Source organism: Oryza sativa, chromosome 3, assembly GCF_034140825.1.
Source record: "Oryza sativa Japonica Group chromosome 3, ASM3414082v1".
Classification (NCBI taxonomy): domain Eukaryota; kingdom Viridiplantae; phylum Streptophyta; class Magnoliopsida; order Poales; family Poaceae; genus Oryza; species Oryza sativa.
This window is the reverse complement of record NC_089037.1, coordinates 37,373,454-37,390,000: the sequence shown is the minus strand read 5'-3', so window position 1 is coordinate 37,390,000 and position 16,547 is coordinate 37,373,454. Positions and strand designations below refer to the sequence as shown.

The window sequence follows — 16,547 nt, the reverse complement described above, 5'->3', positions numbered from 1 at the left end:
GCTTTTCGTGAGTCGTTAAAAACTAATTCGGCAAAATCCTAATTGCGAAAATTTTCGTTCTTTGTGTGCGAGTCTAAGTTGTGCCAAGGATCTCATTTCAAATCCCGTTGATCCCTCTCATCGAAATCAAAATCCTTCACCTCAAATTCCAATTCCGATTCAAGTCTCTGAAATCAACATCCTGAAATCAATCGTCGATTCTTTCGTCCCTATCTCTCTCTCCCTCTCTCTAATCAATCTGCCTACCTACTATCTATCCATCGATCTGTCTATCGATCTTCCTATTCGTTTATCTACCCATCAGCCGATCTATCTGTCTATGTATCGATCTACCTATCTATCTATCTATCTATCTAACCAGCTGTCTATCTATCTATCAATCTATCCGTCCCTCTACCTATCTACCCTTGGAACCTATCCCATACCGTTGTCCCAACTCCAAAGATAGGTCTCACTTGAATCCCTCTCATCTAATCCCTCGGACCGCCGAGTATAACTCTGCTCCAAAGAAATACCGAATTCTCGCTTGGGTGCTTCCCCTTGACTCCTCCCTGCTTTGTCAGACCAAGCCTCAAGTTCGAAATCCAAAATTCAATTTCCAAATCTCGTATCCCTCCGAATCGATTTCCTCGGAAAAAGTCTAGTTTACCTCCCTCGGTTGTTGTGGGCCGTTTTTTTTCCCTCGGCCCATCTCTCTCCCTCAGCCGCTCCTTCCTCCCTCGCGTGCGCTCGCTCTCTCGTCTTCTTTCTCTCTCTCTCTCTCTCTCGTCGAACTCCTCTCCTCGGCGCTGATTCCCGCCGCCGCCGTTTGAATTCGCCGGTCGCCCTTCCCGCGCGCGCGCTCGCCGCTCGGTCGCCGCCGCCATCAGCCCTTGCACCGCCGATGCCACGCGCTGCCGCCTTGCCCCCGCTCCATGCCAAACCGACCGCCGCCGTCATCGTCGACGTCATCCATGGCCCCCGCCACTCCACGCCGCACCCGTCCAAGAGTAGGAGAAGCAGCTGCTCTCCCTCTCCTCCTCCTCCTCACTCTCCCTCTCCTCATTATGGCAAGGGACCAAGCCCCTTTCCCCCTTCTTTTTCCTTTTTCCCGACCACCGCCGGCGTCACCACCTCTGTGCCGCTTGACCGCTCGCGCCACCTGCCTCATCTCCTTGACCGCCCCAATGTCGGTTCTCTCAAACCGACATCGCCACCTACAAAACCCACACCCCCTCCCATACCTCCCGCTTCCTCTCCTCCCTCACACCACTGCCGCCTCGCCGTTCGTTGTCGTTCTCGCCCTCCTCTGCCGTCGTGCGTGTCGGAGAGCTAGCGAGCACAAGGAGTCGACAAGGAGCTCCACGCCGCCCCATCCTCGCACCTCTCCATCTCTTCTTCCCCGGCCGCGCCCTCTCGGTGCCGCGTCGCCCCGCCGACGCGTCCGCCTCGCCGCGACTCCATCCGCGCCGCCGACACCGTTCTCTCGTCGGTGAGCTCCCCACTGAACCCCTTTTCCCTTGTCGCACGCCGCGCCGCGCCCGCCGCCGTTCGTCACATCTCGCCGCGCGCCCTTGCTCTGTCCTGGGCGTCGCTCGCCGTCGCTCGCCGTCGCCGGCCTCTCTCGGCGTCGCCCGTGCCCTCTCGACCGGTGGAATGAGCTCGCGACCTCGCGTAGATGCTCCCGCTCCAACGAATCGAACCCCCGTTGCCCCGGTGAAGTTTTCCCCCTTGCTCGCCGCCGATGATCGCCGTCGAAATCCGCCGCTGTCGGCTCCCCTCTTGTCAATCCCTCTCACCACCACGCTCTCGGGGATCCCCTTGATCTCCCCCTTGTTGCCCCATGGCCGCCGGCCTCCCCTCTCGCTCTCCGCACCGTGCCGCCCCGCCGTCGCGTCTGCCTCGCCGCGACTCCATCCGTCCCGCCGTTCCCGCTCATGGGTGAGCTCCCCGCCCAAATCCTCTCGTCTATACCCTCTAGCGACTCCTAAACAGCACTGGGGCATGGTAGTTTGTGCGTTCGTCCTCCAAATCGCGCCCTTGCCGATGCTTTGCTTCCGCCGCCGCCGTGCGCAGTCACGCGCCGCCGCCGGTCGGTCCCGCGCCGAATCCCCTCGCCGCCACCCACCTTGAGCTCCAATGAACCACCCCAAACTGCCAATTCCGCCGCCGGCCTCCTCTTTTGCTCCCGCGCCATGCCACCCATCCCGCCGCCGCACGGCCGCCGTCGCCGGCCTCCGTCGCGCCTCCTCTCCCACATCCGAGCCGGTGGATGGAACCTCCGTGACCCCCTCTCGCTTCCGGTGCTCGCCACTCGCTCCGGATTGCCACCGTTCGCCGGATTCCGCCGCGCGCCGTGAGCCGTCCGATCTCTGGCCCGGCTCCTCCCCTCTCTCTCTCTCCCGTGCCAACGTGGCCGCCACCCTGGCCCGCCGGCTCCGCTTGACCGGGTCAAGCAGCGACCGGTCAGCGTCGCCCGCGCGCGCAGGCCTGGCTCGGCTCGGCCTCACCCACCCGACCGTGGGCCGCCCAACCCGAGCCGACCCATCTCCTCTCTCTCTCTCTCGCTAGCCGATGGGCCTCACCTCTCTCCTCGCTCCTTGGAACAAAGTCTATGTCGCCTCCCTCTTCCAAACCAGCTGCCGTGGAACAAAGTCTAACTTTGCTCCCTCGTCCTCCCCCTACCACATCCGCCACCCATTGGACCGCAGCCCATCTATCCTCTCTCACTCTCACTTCTTGTTGGCCCCACTTGTCAATGAGTCAAAGACACTCTTGAGAATATCTTCTCCAATATTCCACAAATATTTCTCTTTTCCATAAATTCAATAAATCATTTTTCCCTCTTTCAGAAATCAATTCCTTATTTCAAAATTCCATGAATCATTTTCCTTGGTCAGTGACTGTCAATAATATTCTTGAGAATATTATTTCCATAAATTCCGACAAAACATTTCCTTAATCCTTAGAAAATCCATATCTTCTCAACCGCTCATCCGATTGACTCCGTTCCACTTCCAGTAATTCCGTAAAATTGAGATCTATTTAATGGCACTACTAATTAGTCTAAATAGGATCTTTCTTTTGGTCCTTTGTTTAGGTTTTCGATTGTTTGCGTATAGTTGCGGTTATCGGATTTTCGTCGATCGCGGGTTTTCCCGAAGATTCGTGAAGCTTCGTGGAGACCTTGAGCAAGGCAAGTCACCCTTTGATCAATTGCCCCTATAATTGAAAAGTCATTATTATTTTGTTTGCAACTTGCATTATTAGAATCACACACTTAACTTGCTTGGCCTCGGTTTGCGTGCCAAACCGATGGACCTACCCAGTAGTCGCACTAATTTCCGTAGGTCGTACTACCCTGATTCCTTGTCGCTCCACCCTTGTGGTACCTCGGTATTCGTGCTCTCTGAGCGCGTATACCAAATATCCCACATACACCGTTGCTTGTCGAAAACTTGGGAAAAGGGTTTGTGAAGCCTTCAAAACCCGACATGTGGTGTCGGTGTGTTTGAAAATAAAATAAATTGTGAAAACTCGCGATGTGGGGGTTGTGCTTATGTGGCACTGTCCCGTATTCGCATATAAGGACCGATTCCTGTGGGAAACTCATCGAACATAATCAAAGTGCAACCACAAGGTGGAATGGGACACCCTGGCTAAGTAACTAGTCAGTTCAGGGAAACCTCGCATGCCAATAGTTGGGAACGCCGGGGCGGGGTCGGTTGGAGCCAAACCGGGTTCCTGGTAATGCAAGAACGAGAAGCTTGCTGAATTACCGATCAAGGTGGTTGGAGTTTGATTTGTGAACGCCTAAAATGGCCTATGTTTATGTGAGGATTTGATCCTTCTATGTGGCATGAGGTATCCCTGGGTCGGCTTGGGAAAGGCTTTGTCGCGAACCTCTGACACCGGCCAGTGTCTGGAGTAAGTTCGTGTCTTGTGGGTAAAGTGTACCCCTCTGCAGAGGTTAACTAACTGTTCGAACAGCCGTGCCCACGGTCATGGGCGGATGTGAGGTGGTTCCCGTTGCGTAGATTTGTTTGCCTGTGCTTTGTGAAAAGTTGTTGTGGTGTGGGAATCGTAACCAGAATCAGCCTATGTGGCAGATGGATGACCTGAGTGGTCAGAAACGAATCTGTGTGATTCGGGATGTCTGCGGGCATCATAGACTAGGCTTCCCGAGTGGAAGCGGATTGTTGTGCTGCTGGGCAGCTGGACTCTGGGAGTCCGAGAAAATGAAAAAGGCTCTGGGAGCCGATTAATCAAGTGGAATGGCTCTGGGAGCCGAGAAGTAATGATCTGACCCGGGAGGTCGGTATATTACCAAATGAGCTGTTGAAAAACATCTCTTAAAGTCGAAACGAGACGCAAGTCTCTTTTCGGCCCAAACTTAGAAAGAAACAAATCACTTAGTGATTTCAAAATGTCTTCAAACAAAAGATTTGCAAAACAACCTTGCCTCTCTTCCAAGCTTGCATTAAACACCTAAATTCCCGTGACTTGCTGAGTACGAAAGTACTCACCCTTGCTCTATATAAATATATATATATAGTTCCTCCGCCCTGAAGAGAAGATAAAGTGAAGTGAAGATTAGGGTTTCGTCCTGGTTCCTAGCCGTCGCCTGTGGTGTTGGGTGTTAGACCGTTGGTTCCGCTGCTGCTGCTGTTGTTGGTGTTCGCCTCGTCCGTGTCGTCGGTTGCATTCTCGGGCTGTCTGAGCTGCCACCTAAGTTAAGGTAAATAAGTCCTCTATTTATTTTAAGGATTGCTATGATTCATATTTGTCACCGTGGGTACCAGCACTATGTCCTGGGACTGGTACCGAGATCGCGGTTTCGTAGGAAGCGGTTCGCGTCGTTTTCCCTACGACACGCTCCTATTAGGTGCCGTTGTGCGGCGGTGCCGGATTGGGGTGTGACAACTGGCGCCCCCGCCGGCTAGCCTTCGTGCGCCGCAGACTGCGCCACACCCACCGGCAGCTCCTCCTCGCACCGAGGTTGCCTCCTCCACCGCCGGCCGCGCCTCTCGCACCAAGTCGGCCTCCTCCACCGGACGCGTCTCTCGCGCCAATCCGGCCTCCTTCCATCGGCCGCGCCTCTTGCGCCAAGCCGGCCTCCATCTCCGCCGCCCGCGCCTCTCGCGCCAAGCCGGCCTCCGCTGCCATCGGCTGCACCTCTCTGCGCCTAGCCGGTCTCCGACCCCTCCTCCAAACGCTGTCGCGCCGTCTAGTTGCAGCCGTTTGCCACGCGCTCGGCTAGCCATCCGAGGCCGCCGTGCCTCCTCCCACTCAGCCACGGTCGATACCGCATGCAGCCGCCGCCACAGCTGCGACTGCCTCAACCGCCACCGCCACCTCGCTGTCGTGGCTACCTCAGCCGTCGCCGCCACCACGGTCGCCGTCCCGACTGCGTGTCTGTGCTGCGGCCAGATCCCGTTGGGGCGCCACCGGCACAACCAGGCTGTCACCGGACGCGACCTCACCGTCGCCGCTCTGGTCTTGCTCGCCGAAGTCGCTCGCGAGACCACCGGATATAGCAATGGAGCGCCAGATCCAGCAGCCGTCGTTGCCATCTCCTGCTGCCGCCCAGGCTCCATCCCGCCGTCCACCGCAGCAGCTGGGTCATGTCGTCGCCACCCGGCCGCCGTCACCGCCCGCTGGCCTCTCGCCGGAGGGGCCAGATCTGGCCGGCGCGACAACCCCCGCCGTCAAGGCGCGCCGGTGTCCCCGCCGTAGCAGCCTTCGGGAGAGAGAGAGCCTCGCCACCGCCGTCCCTGCAGCCGCCCGGCTTGCCGGCCAGCCGCTCGTGCGGCGATGAGGCGGAGGGAGGAGAGAGGGGGTGGCGGCGGTGGGTTGTGGGGAGGCGCCGTCCGGGTCGCCTAGGGACGGGAGCGACACGGACGGGAATATCGAAGACTTATGTTTCTAGTGTTGTTGCTAAGACTCTTGCATTGCAGGAGCTTAAAGGAAACATTCGAGTCTTCTGTAGGGTGCGACCTTTATTGCCAAATGAATCAGGAGCTGTTGCTTATCCAAAGAGTGGAGAAAACTTAGGTCGTGGCATTGAGTTGACACATAATGGTATAGTAACACTTGCTGCGATCCTTCTGTGTTTTTTACTTTCATATCTGCACCTCTTGGAAAATTCATTCCAGTAATTCTTCATTTTTCTTCACAGGTCAAATGTATTTCTTCACATTTGACAAAGTATTTGAGCAGTCGACATCACAAGAAGATGTGTTCATTGAGATTTCCCATCTCGTCCAGAGCGCCCTTGATGGCTACAAGGTAACATTTACTTGTCGCTGTGCTTTGAGAAGTGCAAGAGCACAACCCCACTATAGGAGTGGGAAAAAAGTTTAAGTCCACAAAAGTTAGTATCTATAATTCGTGCTAGCTAATGTGAAAACAACTCAGGTGTGCATATTTGCATATGGCCAAACTGGCTCGGGTAAAACATACACAATGATGGGAAATCCAGAATTACATGACCAGAAAGGATTAATTCCGAGATCACTTGAACAAATTTTCCAAACAAGCCAGGCTCTTATTTCACAGGGATGGAAATATAAGATGCAGGTGAGTTCTTACCCACTTCAATTGGTCAGTTTGTTTGAGCTAACAAAGGTGCAGGCTTTCTATAGTTGTAACTCTCATGTTTACCTTTGAACATCTAGGCATCTATGTTGGAAATCTACAATGAAGCCATATGTGATCTGCTAGCCACTAATCACACAACTATTCAAGATGGTGGCGCTTCAAAGTACAGTATCAAGCATGATGCCAATGGTAATACCCATGTATCAGATCTCATAATCGTCGATGTGTTGAGTATCAATGAAGTTTCTTCTCTCCTCAAGCGGGCTGCTCAGAGCAGGTTGCACTCTAGTTCTTCTCATCAGTTTTTCAAATCTTCAATTAAATTTGTAAGAACAGAAGAACAGAAAGAAGGCAAAGAACCTGGATATAGTTTCTGTGAGCACATAGAAACATAATCAGGTAGTCATAAGGCCTGAAGTGAAGTTAGAAGCATAATTTCAATGAAATGTAATAAGTCAAAAACTGGCATTATTATGACTCCATTTTCACAATCATGGTATCAACATTTGTGCCTTACATACTGTTGTGCTATAAAATGCACGATAATTTAGCTGAATTCTCCAAGAAAGAAAATTTGCTGCCATACGTTGTAAACAGCTTTATTATTTATCTGCAGATCTGTTGGAAGAACACAGATGAACGAAGAATCATCTAGAAGTCATTGTGTGTTCACGCTTCGATTTTTTGGTGTCAATGAGGTATGCGATATCTTCTAATGTAGGTCTTGCTAATGCCTGGTAATTTTTTGTAGTCATCATTTGGATTGTTTTCTCTACAGGGAACAGACCAGCAGGTGCAAGGAGTGCTCAATCTAATCGATCTTGCCGGCAGTGAGCGGCTTAACAAGAGCGGTGCCACCGGAGATAGGCTAAAGGAGACACAGGTAATTTGCTATTTCACACCTCAGTTTTTGTTGCATCTAAGGTGTATACATGGTACAATGCGTAACCACTGTTGTGATGTAAATTTGCTATTTAGGCTATTAATAAAAGCCTCTCGTGCTTGAGCGATGTAATCTTCTCCATTGCAAAGAAAGAGGAGCACGTTCCATTCAGGAACTCAAAATTAACGTACCTGCTACAGGTAAATTCTAAGCACTCAGCTAAGAATATCTGCAAACTTGGTATGGTTTCCATGGTTATAATGTGTGAATGATTTTGTTCCCCTTGGACAAAGCCATGCCTTGGAGGAGACTCGAAGACACTTATGTTTGTGAATCTGTCTCCAGAGGTGTCGTCTACAGGGGAGTCAATTTGCTCGCTACGGTTCGCAGCACGGGTGAACTCGTGCGAGATTGGCATCCCTCGTCGTCAAACCCAAGTGCGTAGCTTGGCGCAAGGATGAGTTGGCTTGGACAAGATGAATGTCCATGACTAATTGTATTTGTGTGTTGTTTGAGGGATGCAATGGATCATTTGCATCCCCTCCGTGTGTTGGGCATGGGCATATTTGCTTAGAGGGTGTGTATAATATTCTGATTTGGCATGTGGCTTTGTTGATTGTAGGAGCATCGCATTGCATTACAGATAGTAGTATTTAATTTGTGGCTGCAGCACTGTGCAGTGGTAGTAACAAGATGTGAGGTTGGTTGTATTTTATTGGAGAGGTGCCCTGTGTTGTGTTGGGCTGGCTTTGTTTGGATGAAGAAGACAGACTAGTAATTGGAATTCAAATGCTCTGTTGCTTTTTAGTACTTACTGAGTATGAAGTTATATTGCATAGCGTAGATGTGAATATATATGTGAATGTGATGACAAGTGAGACAAATACTAGTACACCGCCACTAAAACTAGGCCATCTTTGCCATGACCTCCTGGAGGATGATCTTGGTGTGGGCGTAGGAGGAGCCGATCTGGGTGTCGTCCTTGGTGCCGCAGGCCTTCTGGAGGCGCTCGAAGCTGTCAAAGAGGCGGGTGACGAATCACGGGCCTCACCCTAGAGATACTGGATTGGGAGAAGTGGGCCCCTAGAGAATTTTCTAGGAACCACTTACCATAGGCCACGAAGCAGCGGTTGATTCGGCGAAATGTCGAAGATCTCAGGGTCCACAACTGATGTCAGTGCCAAGCACGTCAGTGCCAAGCTTAGACGATGTCAGTGCCAAGCACGTCGCCTAACCGCGCCGTTAAGGTAAGCTAGCGGGCGCGACACCATGGACCGCCGATGCATATTTCTGGGCGAACTTAAGACCTTGATAACTTTGCCTTCCGGACATGGAATCGAGCTAGGTTTTTTTTTACGGCTGCAGAATCACGGGCCTCACCCTATAGAGACTAGATTGGGAGAAGTGGGCCCCCTGAGATTTTTCTAGAAACCACTTATTATAGGCCATGAAGCAGCGATTGTTTCGGCGAAATGTCAGAGATCTCATGGTCCACAACTGATTGCAACGAGATGGTTAGGATAGGAATGTCACATAGGACGTTAGGGTGGATAGCTTAGACGATGTCGGTGCCAAGCATGTCGCCTAACCACGCCGTTAAGGTAAGCTGGCGAGCACGACACCGTGGATTGATGATGCAGATTTCTGGGCAAACTTAAGACCTTGATAACTTTGCCTTCCGGACATGGAATCGAGCTAGGTTTTTTTTACGGCTGCAAAATCACGGGCCTCACCCTAGAGAGACTGGATTAGGAGAAGTGGGACCCAGAGTGATGGCGCTGCTGAGTCGAAAGCTGAGAATATTATAAGTACAGATAACAGATTACAGCAACGGGTGCATTGCTCAAAAAGACGCGAAGCAGCATAATTGGGAACTTACAAGCTTAAAGCATTTCTTTCCTGCTCAGAAAAAAAACGAGGATCGTTCGGAATCCGAAGAGTGATCGCATTTGTGTCTAAGTAACATTCAAGGAGACTCACTGTCTGCCTTGCTCTTTTTGGATTCCATTACATTACAGAACAAGGCTTATTCTATGGAACCTTCTGTGCTAGTTTCAGTTTCAATACTTTACAACACCACCAGTCCACCACACCTGAGCAGCAGCACTCATGGAGGAATTTATTCCAAGAAACTAATACGGTTCCTCTTTCTCAAGTTTGACAGGAACTATCAACTGTTGGTGTAGACACTAATAGTTACTGGCTAGTCTGTCTTGAATCTGTGTACAAACTTCTCCAGGCCCTCTTTGCAGTCCTCCACCACCCTCTTCGACTTATCCCCAATGGTTGAACCAAACACGTAGACATTGTCCTGTGCTTCGGATGACAACTTCTTTGCCTTCAAAGCTGCAGCAGCCCCTAGATCTGTAAATCGCTGCGTTGCTTCTTCTGCTCCCTGCTTTAGAATTGAGATGAAAGACCTCACATGCTGTATTACTCTCTCCAGGGAATGGCAAGACCGGACTTTTATCTCAGCAGACATTGACTTCAGCTTCTCCAGCAAAGACCCAGCTCGGTTAATTGCTTCGTCAACTTGATGTTCTTTGCCAGCATTGGCCCATGTGACTCCAGCTGATGCATCATCTTCAAGCCCTCCTTCAACAACAACCTTGATTCCATGACGCTCCCATTGGTTCCGGGCTTCCTCAAGGGCCCTGGCATGCTCCCTGGCCTTCTTTGCTTCATCCTCTGCCCAAGCCCTGGTTAAAGATGCGCATGTGAATTCATAGGAAGTGACAGTCATCACTCATCACTCACTACAATGTCAAATAAGCATTTTGAGTGGAGCCTACTAGTGATATCATACAGCAGGCAGAAATGCATCATGGTACAGGAGCAACTTAAACAGAACCAGCAGTTTTGAGGGCTAAAACACAAATATCATTTTTTTAATGAAAACAACAACACAAAAGAACCTGTGGAGATACCATCACTTAGGCTGTGTTCGGTGGTGGGTGTTGGGAACCCATCACCTATGCACGGAAAACGGAGCGGTCCATTAGCGCGTGATTAATTAAGTATTAGCTATTTTTCGAAAATGGATCAATATGATTTTTTAAGCAACTTTCATATATAAACTTTTTGCAAAAAAAACACACCGTTTAGTAGTTTAAAAAGCGTGCGCGGAAAACGAGAGGGGGGAGTTGGGAACTCCCGGTATCGAACACAGCCTTAAGCAGTTGAGTGTTATGCAGGACACATGAATATCTAGGTTCCCAGGAGAACCATCATGCTTTTATAGTCTCCTATATATTATCACTACAATTCGAAGTTCTTAAAAGGAAGTTCAGAATCATAATAAATGGATAGAAGTTAAAACCCTATAAAATCATAAAGCAAGAGAAACTGCATGTAAGCCAAAAATAATGTGCGGTCAAAGATAGGTCCAAGGTAAAGGCAAACGAATTTACTTGAGAGGAAAATTCAGGTATTACGAATTGTTACCGGGCCATTGATAAAGCCTTCCTCTCAACTTCAAGTTCATATTGAAGCTGCACAACAGCCTGTCTGTCATTCTCTATTTCCGTTTGGAGTTTCTCAATCCTATTCTTCTCAAACGAGATCTCCACCTTCTTGCTCAGCACACTTTGCAGCTGTTCCTCTACTTCACTCCTCAATTTTGAGAGAACTTCCATTTCAGATTCAACAGAAGCTCTGCCCCTAATCAGAGCATTATTTTCTTCCACTCTTTCTGCTCTCAACTTGTCCAATTCAACCCTAGCTTCTTCAGCTAACTTTTCAAGTCTCTCTATTTTTTCTCTTTCCTTTGTAAGCTCTCTCTCAAAAGTGGCATTCAGATCTTTCTCAACCTGAGCAACGAGTTCACCATGTGCATTTACAGCATCTTCAGCTATTTTCTCTGCTTCAATACGAGCAAGCTCCTCCATAACCACATCAGCAGAATCACCAGTTGAAAGTGCAAGAGCCACTTGTCCTTTCGTCACGGGTTTATCCGGCTGGAAGAGCCTTGTAAAACCTTTGAAAAGAGCTTAGTGATTACTCAGAATAAAAGAGGGAAAATATGTGTGTGTGTGTGTGGATATGTGGTATAAAACCCTACCAAATGCAAGAGCTGTAATGCTCTGGTCTCCAGCATCCAAGTCAGCCACCAAAGCGGGCCAAGCAGCTGCATTTATTTTATCAACGTCCATATATCCAGAAGCTTTGTACATAGACTGCCCACAGAAAGTTTTAACATCAGAACAACCAGCTGGTCTTTTATACCAACTTAGAAGGATAAGAATCTTTTCATTTCTCACAGTTTTGTCCACTTCAGGTAATTGCCTTTTATCCAAAGCCATCTTCCAACTCACGAGGTCTTGACGTGACACAGGACTGCAGTAAGGACAAATTATTAGGACTGTTTTGGTTGCACTTGTGGTAGAGAGGTGTGTGTCGTTGTGTGGGTGTGTGGGTGTTTGGTGTGGGGTGCGTTGGGGGTTAGAGAATCACCATTCCGGAGAAAACAAATTATGCAAATTGTCAACATCTAGGGGAACGTTCATATCAGATCTCGAAAGCTTGCTGGAAATCAACCCAGCTTCTGCCAAGCCTATGGGCATATTGAAAGATGTACAAATATCATTAGTTCATGAAAACATAGTAAATTTTACTAAAGATGTAGTTTGTCCTCAACACTATTCTCTTCTCACCTTGTATAAATGGAAAATCAAAATCTTCAGGTGTGATATCATCAAAGGCAAGTTCAGTCACATTCTCAATATACATTGCTGGATACACTTTGGAGGAAGTGTTCCTATAGTTGGAAATCCAAACAAGAACTTAGTCTATGGAATGAATTACTAAGTGAACCAAATTCAAAATTATAAGGCAAAAATATGAAATTCCATCCTTTGCTGACCTATTTTCTATCCACAAAAAGTATAAGCCACAGCAGCTAAATAGCTCCATGATGATAAGGAAGAAGTTAAATAAATCTAAAAATCAGCAAGCGGATGGATGATTTATTATACATGTATTATTAAAAGAGTAAAGTCCATCACCGGTCCCTAAACTTGTACCGCTGTGTCATCCCAGTCCCTAAACTCGTAAATCGACCGTTCAGGTCCTCAAACTTGTTCGATTGTGTCATCCTGGTCCCTAAACTTGCAGATCACTCGTTTAGGTCCTCCAACTTGTTCAGTTGTGTCACCCTGGTTCCTAAACTGGACGGTCTAAAAACTTTATATCAAAAAATAATTCATAACTTTTTCATGTATACTCTAATGAAGACAGACTTTATATCAAAATTGTAGCCCTCGACGCGACCTACAACTTTGTAGTTGAAAAGTTTTTGAATTAAAACTGTTTAGGGTCCCAAAATATTGTTGCATGTTTATAGATTTTGAAATTTTAATTTTAAAATTACATTTTGGGACAAAAAATGACTTAAAAAAAATCAACTCAAAGTTGTAGATCGTGTCGAGGGCTACAAGTTTGATATAAAGTTTGTCTTCATTAGAGTTCACATGAAAAATTTATGAATTATTTTTAAATATAAAGTCTTTAGACCGTCCTATTTGACCCAGATGATATTCAAATCCAAGTTTAGGGACCGGGGTGACACAACTGAACAAGTTGGAGGACCTAAACGAGTGATCTGCAAGTTTAGGGACCGGGATGACACAGTCGAACAAGTTTGAGGACCTGAACAGTCGATTTGCGAGTTTAGGGACCGGGATAACACAGCGGTACAAGTTTAGGGACCGGTGATGGACTTTACTCTCAAGCTTAAAAATTGCTGAGTTAACCAGAGAAAAAGAGAAATAATTACATTATTGATTGTGTTGCAAGTCCACATTATATATAATGGTGTAGATCAATTGGATACCTACTAGAGCGCTAATACACCCACATGTAAAATAAGGTTATATAATTAGAAATAAATCCACAAGTTGAATATCAAATACACTTATGCTTTCAATAGATTGTAATATACTCCCTCCGTCCCACTCAACGGGCATATAAAATTTTACATGCAGTCCCAAGGAATAAGGCGTGTGACTGCTTCCTCTCCTCTTTTCCTAGATGTGTCCATGCGAATGCAGCTGTATTGCCTCGTTGCAAGCCGAGAACAACTGCACCATTAAACTCGCGACTATCGACCACTGCATGCAACGGCTTTGCATATTGCGTGGAAGACCCAAGTGAATTTGGCATGGAATGTTGCGGCTAGAGTAACTAAGCATGCGATTAATTAGGGGTAGATCAGGAATCATAGCAAAATGATCAGCTCGTCTTGGTATTGCAGAAAAAATTTATACGCCTTGTTGGGTGGGAAGGAGGGAGTAGCATTGTGCAATTGCATATGTTATTAAGGGAAAAAAAGGAACCATGAAGTATGCCAGTTTGTGTCCAGCACTCAGCTCCTGTCTCAAAGGTGAGCATAGAGCAAGTAAGCACCTGGATAGACAATTGCTTGCGACCACCAACCATCGAGCGTATTCTCGTCGGGTACATAAGTCACCAGCTTGGGCATCAGGTTCAATCACCTTCAAAGAGATATTCAGTTAAAAGCAAATGCATACAATTATTCAAGTTCTCCACGCTCTAGAGATCTTGTAACTAGAAGAGAAGCATCATGAAACATATAATATGATAGCTAATTATCAGCAACTGCAAGGTATATGGAAGTTACTGCAATTCCCCAACCCTCAAGTATATGTTCAGAATGAGAGATTCCCTGTTTATAGAACGTTGCAGACAAAGGAGAAGTCTTTAACACCTTAAAGGGATATTCCCATATACATATCGTGCATCCAATGGTCTTTAACATCTGTGCATGAAAAGATATAGCTCAAAAAAATTCATGCACATACTGAAATGTCCCATGACACAAATTAAGGGCATATAGGACTAGGTGGACATCCTCTTAAAGGGTTTAAAGTCCATCTCCCACTGTAGAATTATCAACATATAGAAAAAACAGTTCAAAGGTGGAAGTTAAGCTCACAGAACTCCTTTATCCATTCAAGCGACAATGAATGAATGCATGCATGAAAATACCTTTAGGACCTGTAGTGCAGCCAATGCGCTTGCCTGGGCTGGGTCAACTGCCGCTGGAACCATAATCTGTCCAGTACGCACCCGTAAAGCTGCAGAGAGCAGTGTGGGAGCAGGAATTCCAGAAGAGGCAAAAGATTTGTCGGGTGTTGTAGACTCGTATAAACTGTTTTGGTTTTCTAATTCGTCTGCTCCTTCATTTTGATTGGATGCTAAAGTCTCCACCCCATTTCCTGGCTTATTTGCTTCTGTGGACACATCATTTGAACCAAATGAAAGCAACTGATCAGCATGTCCATATTCTGTATAATCAGGCATTCTTGATGGTGAAATCCCATTTTTTCTATGAAGTTCAGGATTCTGCTCAGTATCTTTGTCCTTTGCATCAGATGAAGCTGCAGTGTCAGAGATTTCCTGGATAAGCGAAGCATCACCTGAACCTAGCATTGTATCTGACGTTAAGGTTTCACCCAGATGCTGGTTTTCTGGCAAAGTAATTTCGCAGTTTAATGTATCTTCTACATAAGGAGTTCCCTCAGAGGGACCTACACCGTAAAGTTTGTCAGGCGAGTCATAAGCAGCGATGGAAGGTTCCGTGGAGTTTGACAAAGGAGACACCAGGCTTTCAGCCCCATCAGAAGCAACGAGATTGTGCGCTTGACCTGCATCCTCACTAGGAACATATTTGTCAGGAGGAACTAGCTCACTGTTTTGCAAGGGATGCTGTGTCTCATGTTCAGTTGATCCCTCCGCAGTGGCATTTACTTGTACAGGCAGTGGGTCAGTGCTACTATGTGCTTCATCATCCAAGCTTGTTTCACCTTTGCTATCACTTGGTAACGAAACTTGAGCATCCTTGAGACCATCCTCTTTACAGGTATTATCAGTGGAGTAAGGTGCCTCCTGACTGTTTGTAGACGAGGTATCGATTTGTGCCTTAGGTCCTGCATATGGAAATGAAAGCACAAGTAAGGTGGTTAATACTTTTTTTAGCCGGGTTGGCCGAAGAGAAAGGCCAACCAATTTCATTAAGACTGGGAGAAAACAAAGTAACATATTACACTAGGAGAAAGACTGGGAGAAAACAAAGTAACATATTACACTAGGAGTAAGTTGATCTGTAAGATGGAAAACAAAGCAAAGCATATAGAAATAGATGTGATATACTAGGTAATTAAGGTGTGTATGTATGTGGTACCATTTGCGGCGTTGCTTCTGAAAGAAATTGCAGCGAAGGTGAGGCCAGCAAGAAAGAAGAGTCCAGCAAGGCCAGGTCCTAGAAGCCCTGAGAAGGAACAGCTACCATTGGAGTGTCATTAGTTAGTTCTCCAAAAGGGCGAATTCCGCAGAATTCTACTGTACGTAAGAGTTTGAAGATTGAGGAGAGTTGATTGAGAGAGCAAGAAGAGGTCCTCACCTCGAAATGGCCCAGGGGACTTGTCTTGTTCGTCTTGTTCGTCCCCATCCGACCAGCCAGCGAAGGCGTCTGGCGAGGGGGAGGAATCGGCTCGGAGGGGGCGGAGGCGGAGGCGGAGGCGTGGTGGCGAGGGGAGTAGGGCGGCGGGGCGGAGGAGTCGATGGAGCTGAAGGCAGCACGCGAGGGGAGGGGAGGAGACAAGGCTGGCGGGCGGCATGGCTAGGGCTAGGGCTGCCTTGCCACTGGAAGTCTGGAAGTCGATGTCGATCCAATCATCCAACCATGGGGAGAAAGAGAACTACAAGGGAAGGGAGCACCACACCCCCACCCCCACCCACCCACCCACGAGGAGGAAGAAGCCGATGGATAGATTTACCCCTTTTTTTAACTGCTACCTACTCGGCTACTCCTATATAAGCACAAGAGAGAAAGAAAAGGGCTAGAGAGCTGCTTTGGTGTTTCTTGGGCCAAGCTAGTGTGTGCAGCACCATCAGATCAAGTACGTGATTCCTAGTGCTTTGCTGAATTACTAAGCGATTTATCAATATATTTTTTCCAACAATCAAATTAGAAGTAAAAAGAAAAAAATAAAATATCAGGGTTTATCAGTACTTATCATAAAACAAACAAATGATATTCACGCTTTAAAACATATTGATAAATATA

The 16,547-nt window shown here is 47.8% G+C and overlaps 2 protein-coding genes across 3 annotated transcripts in view; one reads left to right on the top strand and one right to left on the bottom strand.

Annotated features, from left to right (window-relative positions):
- LOC4334882 (kinesin-like protein KIN-14N) overlaps positions 1–8,272 on the top strand; it is a 10,066-nt gene extending 1,794 nt beyond the window's left edge. The window contains 8 exon segments of the mRNA XM_026024114.2: positions 5,937–6,060; positions 6,158–6,267; positions 6,397–6,558; positions 6,657–6,856; positions 7,196–7,277; positions 7,358–7,462; positions 7,558–7,662; positions 7,756–8,272. Coding sequence (XP_025879899.2) covers positions 5,937–6,060; positions 6,158–6,267; positions 6,397–6,558; positions 6,657–6,856; positions 7,196–7,277; positions 7,358–7,462; positions 7,558–7,662; positions 7,756–7,923 — 1,056 coding nt within the window. The 3' untranslated portion in view covers positions 7,924–8,272.
- A 1,054-nt stretch (positions 8,273–9,326) lies between these two features.
- On the bottom strand, positions 9,327–16,210 carry LOC4334881 (stress response protein NST1). 2 transcript variants are annotated; one of them, XM_066308859.1, is made up of 10 exons: positions 15,882–16,210; positions 15,663–15,763; positions 14,468–15,408; positions 13,865–13,953; positions 12,115–12,218; positions 11,915–12,014; positions 11,722–11,797; positions 11,523–11,637; positions 10,907–11,438; positions 9,327–10,161 (listed from the first exon to the last, which is right to left on the bottom strand). In XM_066308859.1, the coding sequence occupies exons 3-10, from the start codon at positions 14,909–14,911 to the stop codon at positions 9,666–9,668; spliced, it is 1,956 nt and encodes a 651-aa protein (XP_066164956.1). In that variant the 5' UTR covers positions 14,912–15,408; positions 15,663–15,763; positions 15,882–16,210; the 3' UTR covers positions 9,327–9,665. The 2 variants fall into 2 exon arrangements, with proteins under 2 accessions (XP_066164956.1, XP_015631401.1); XM_015775915.3 differs by having other exon boundaries at positions 15,663–15,749.
- Between the last annotated feature and the right edge of the window lie 337 nt (positions 16,211–16,547).

What these genes read in the sequence shown, in the direction of transcription:
- LOC4334881 (XM_015775915.3), bottom strand. Translation starts at nt 16,098, where the DNA reads ATGCCGCCCGCCAGCCTTGTCTCCTCCCCTCCCCTCGCGTGCTGCCTT. An exon ending in CAGAAGCAACGCCGCAAATG is followed by an intron (nt 15,409 to 15,662) that starts GTACCACATACA and finishes TTCCATATGCAG; the next exon opens with GACCTAAGGCACAAATCGAT. An exon ending in AAGGCTTTATCAATGGCCCG is followed by an intron (nt 10,162 to 10,906) that starts GTAACAATTCGT and finishes ATCTTTAACCAG; the next exon opens with GGCTTGGGCAGAGGATGAAG.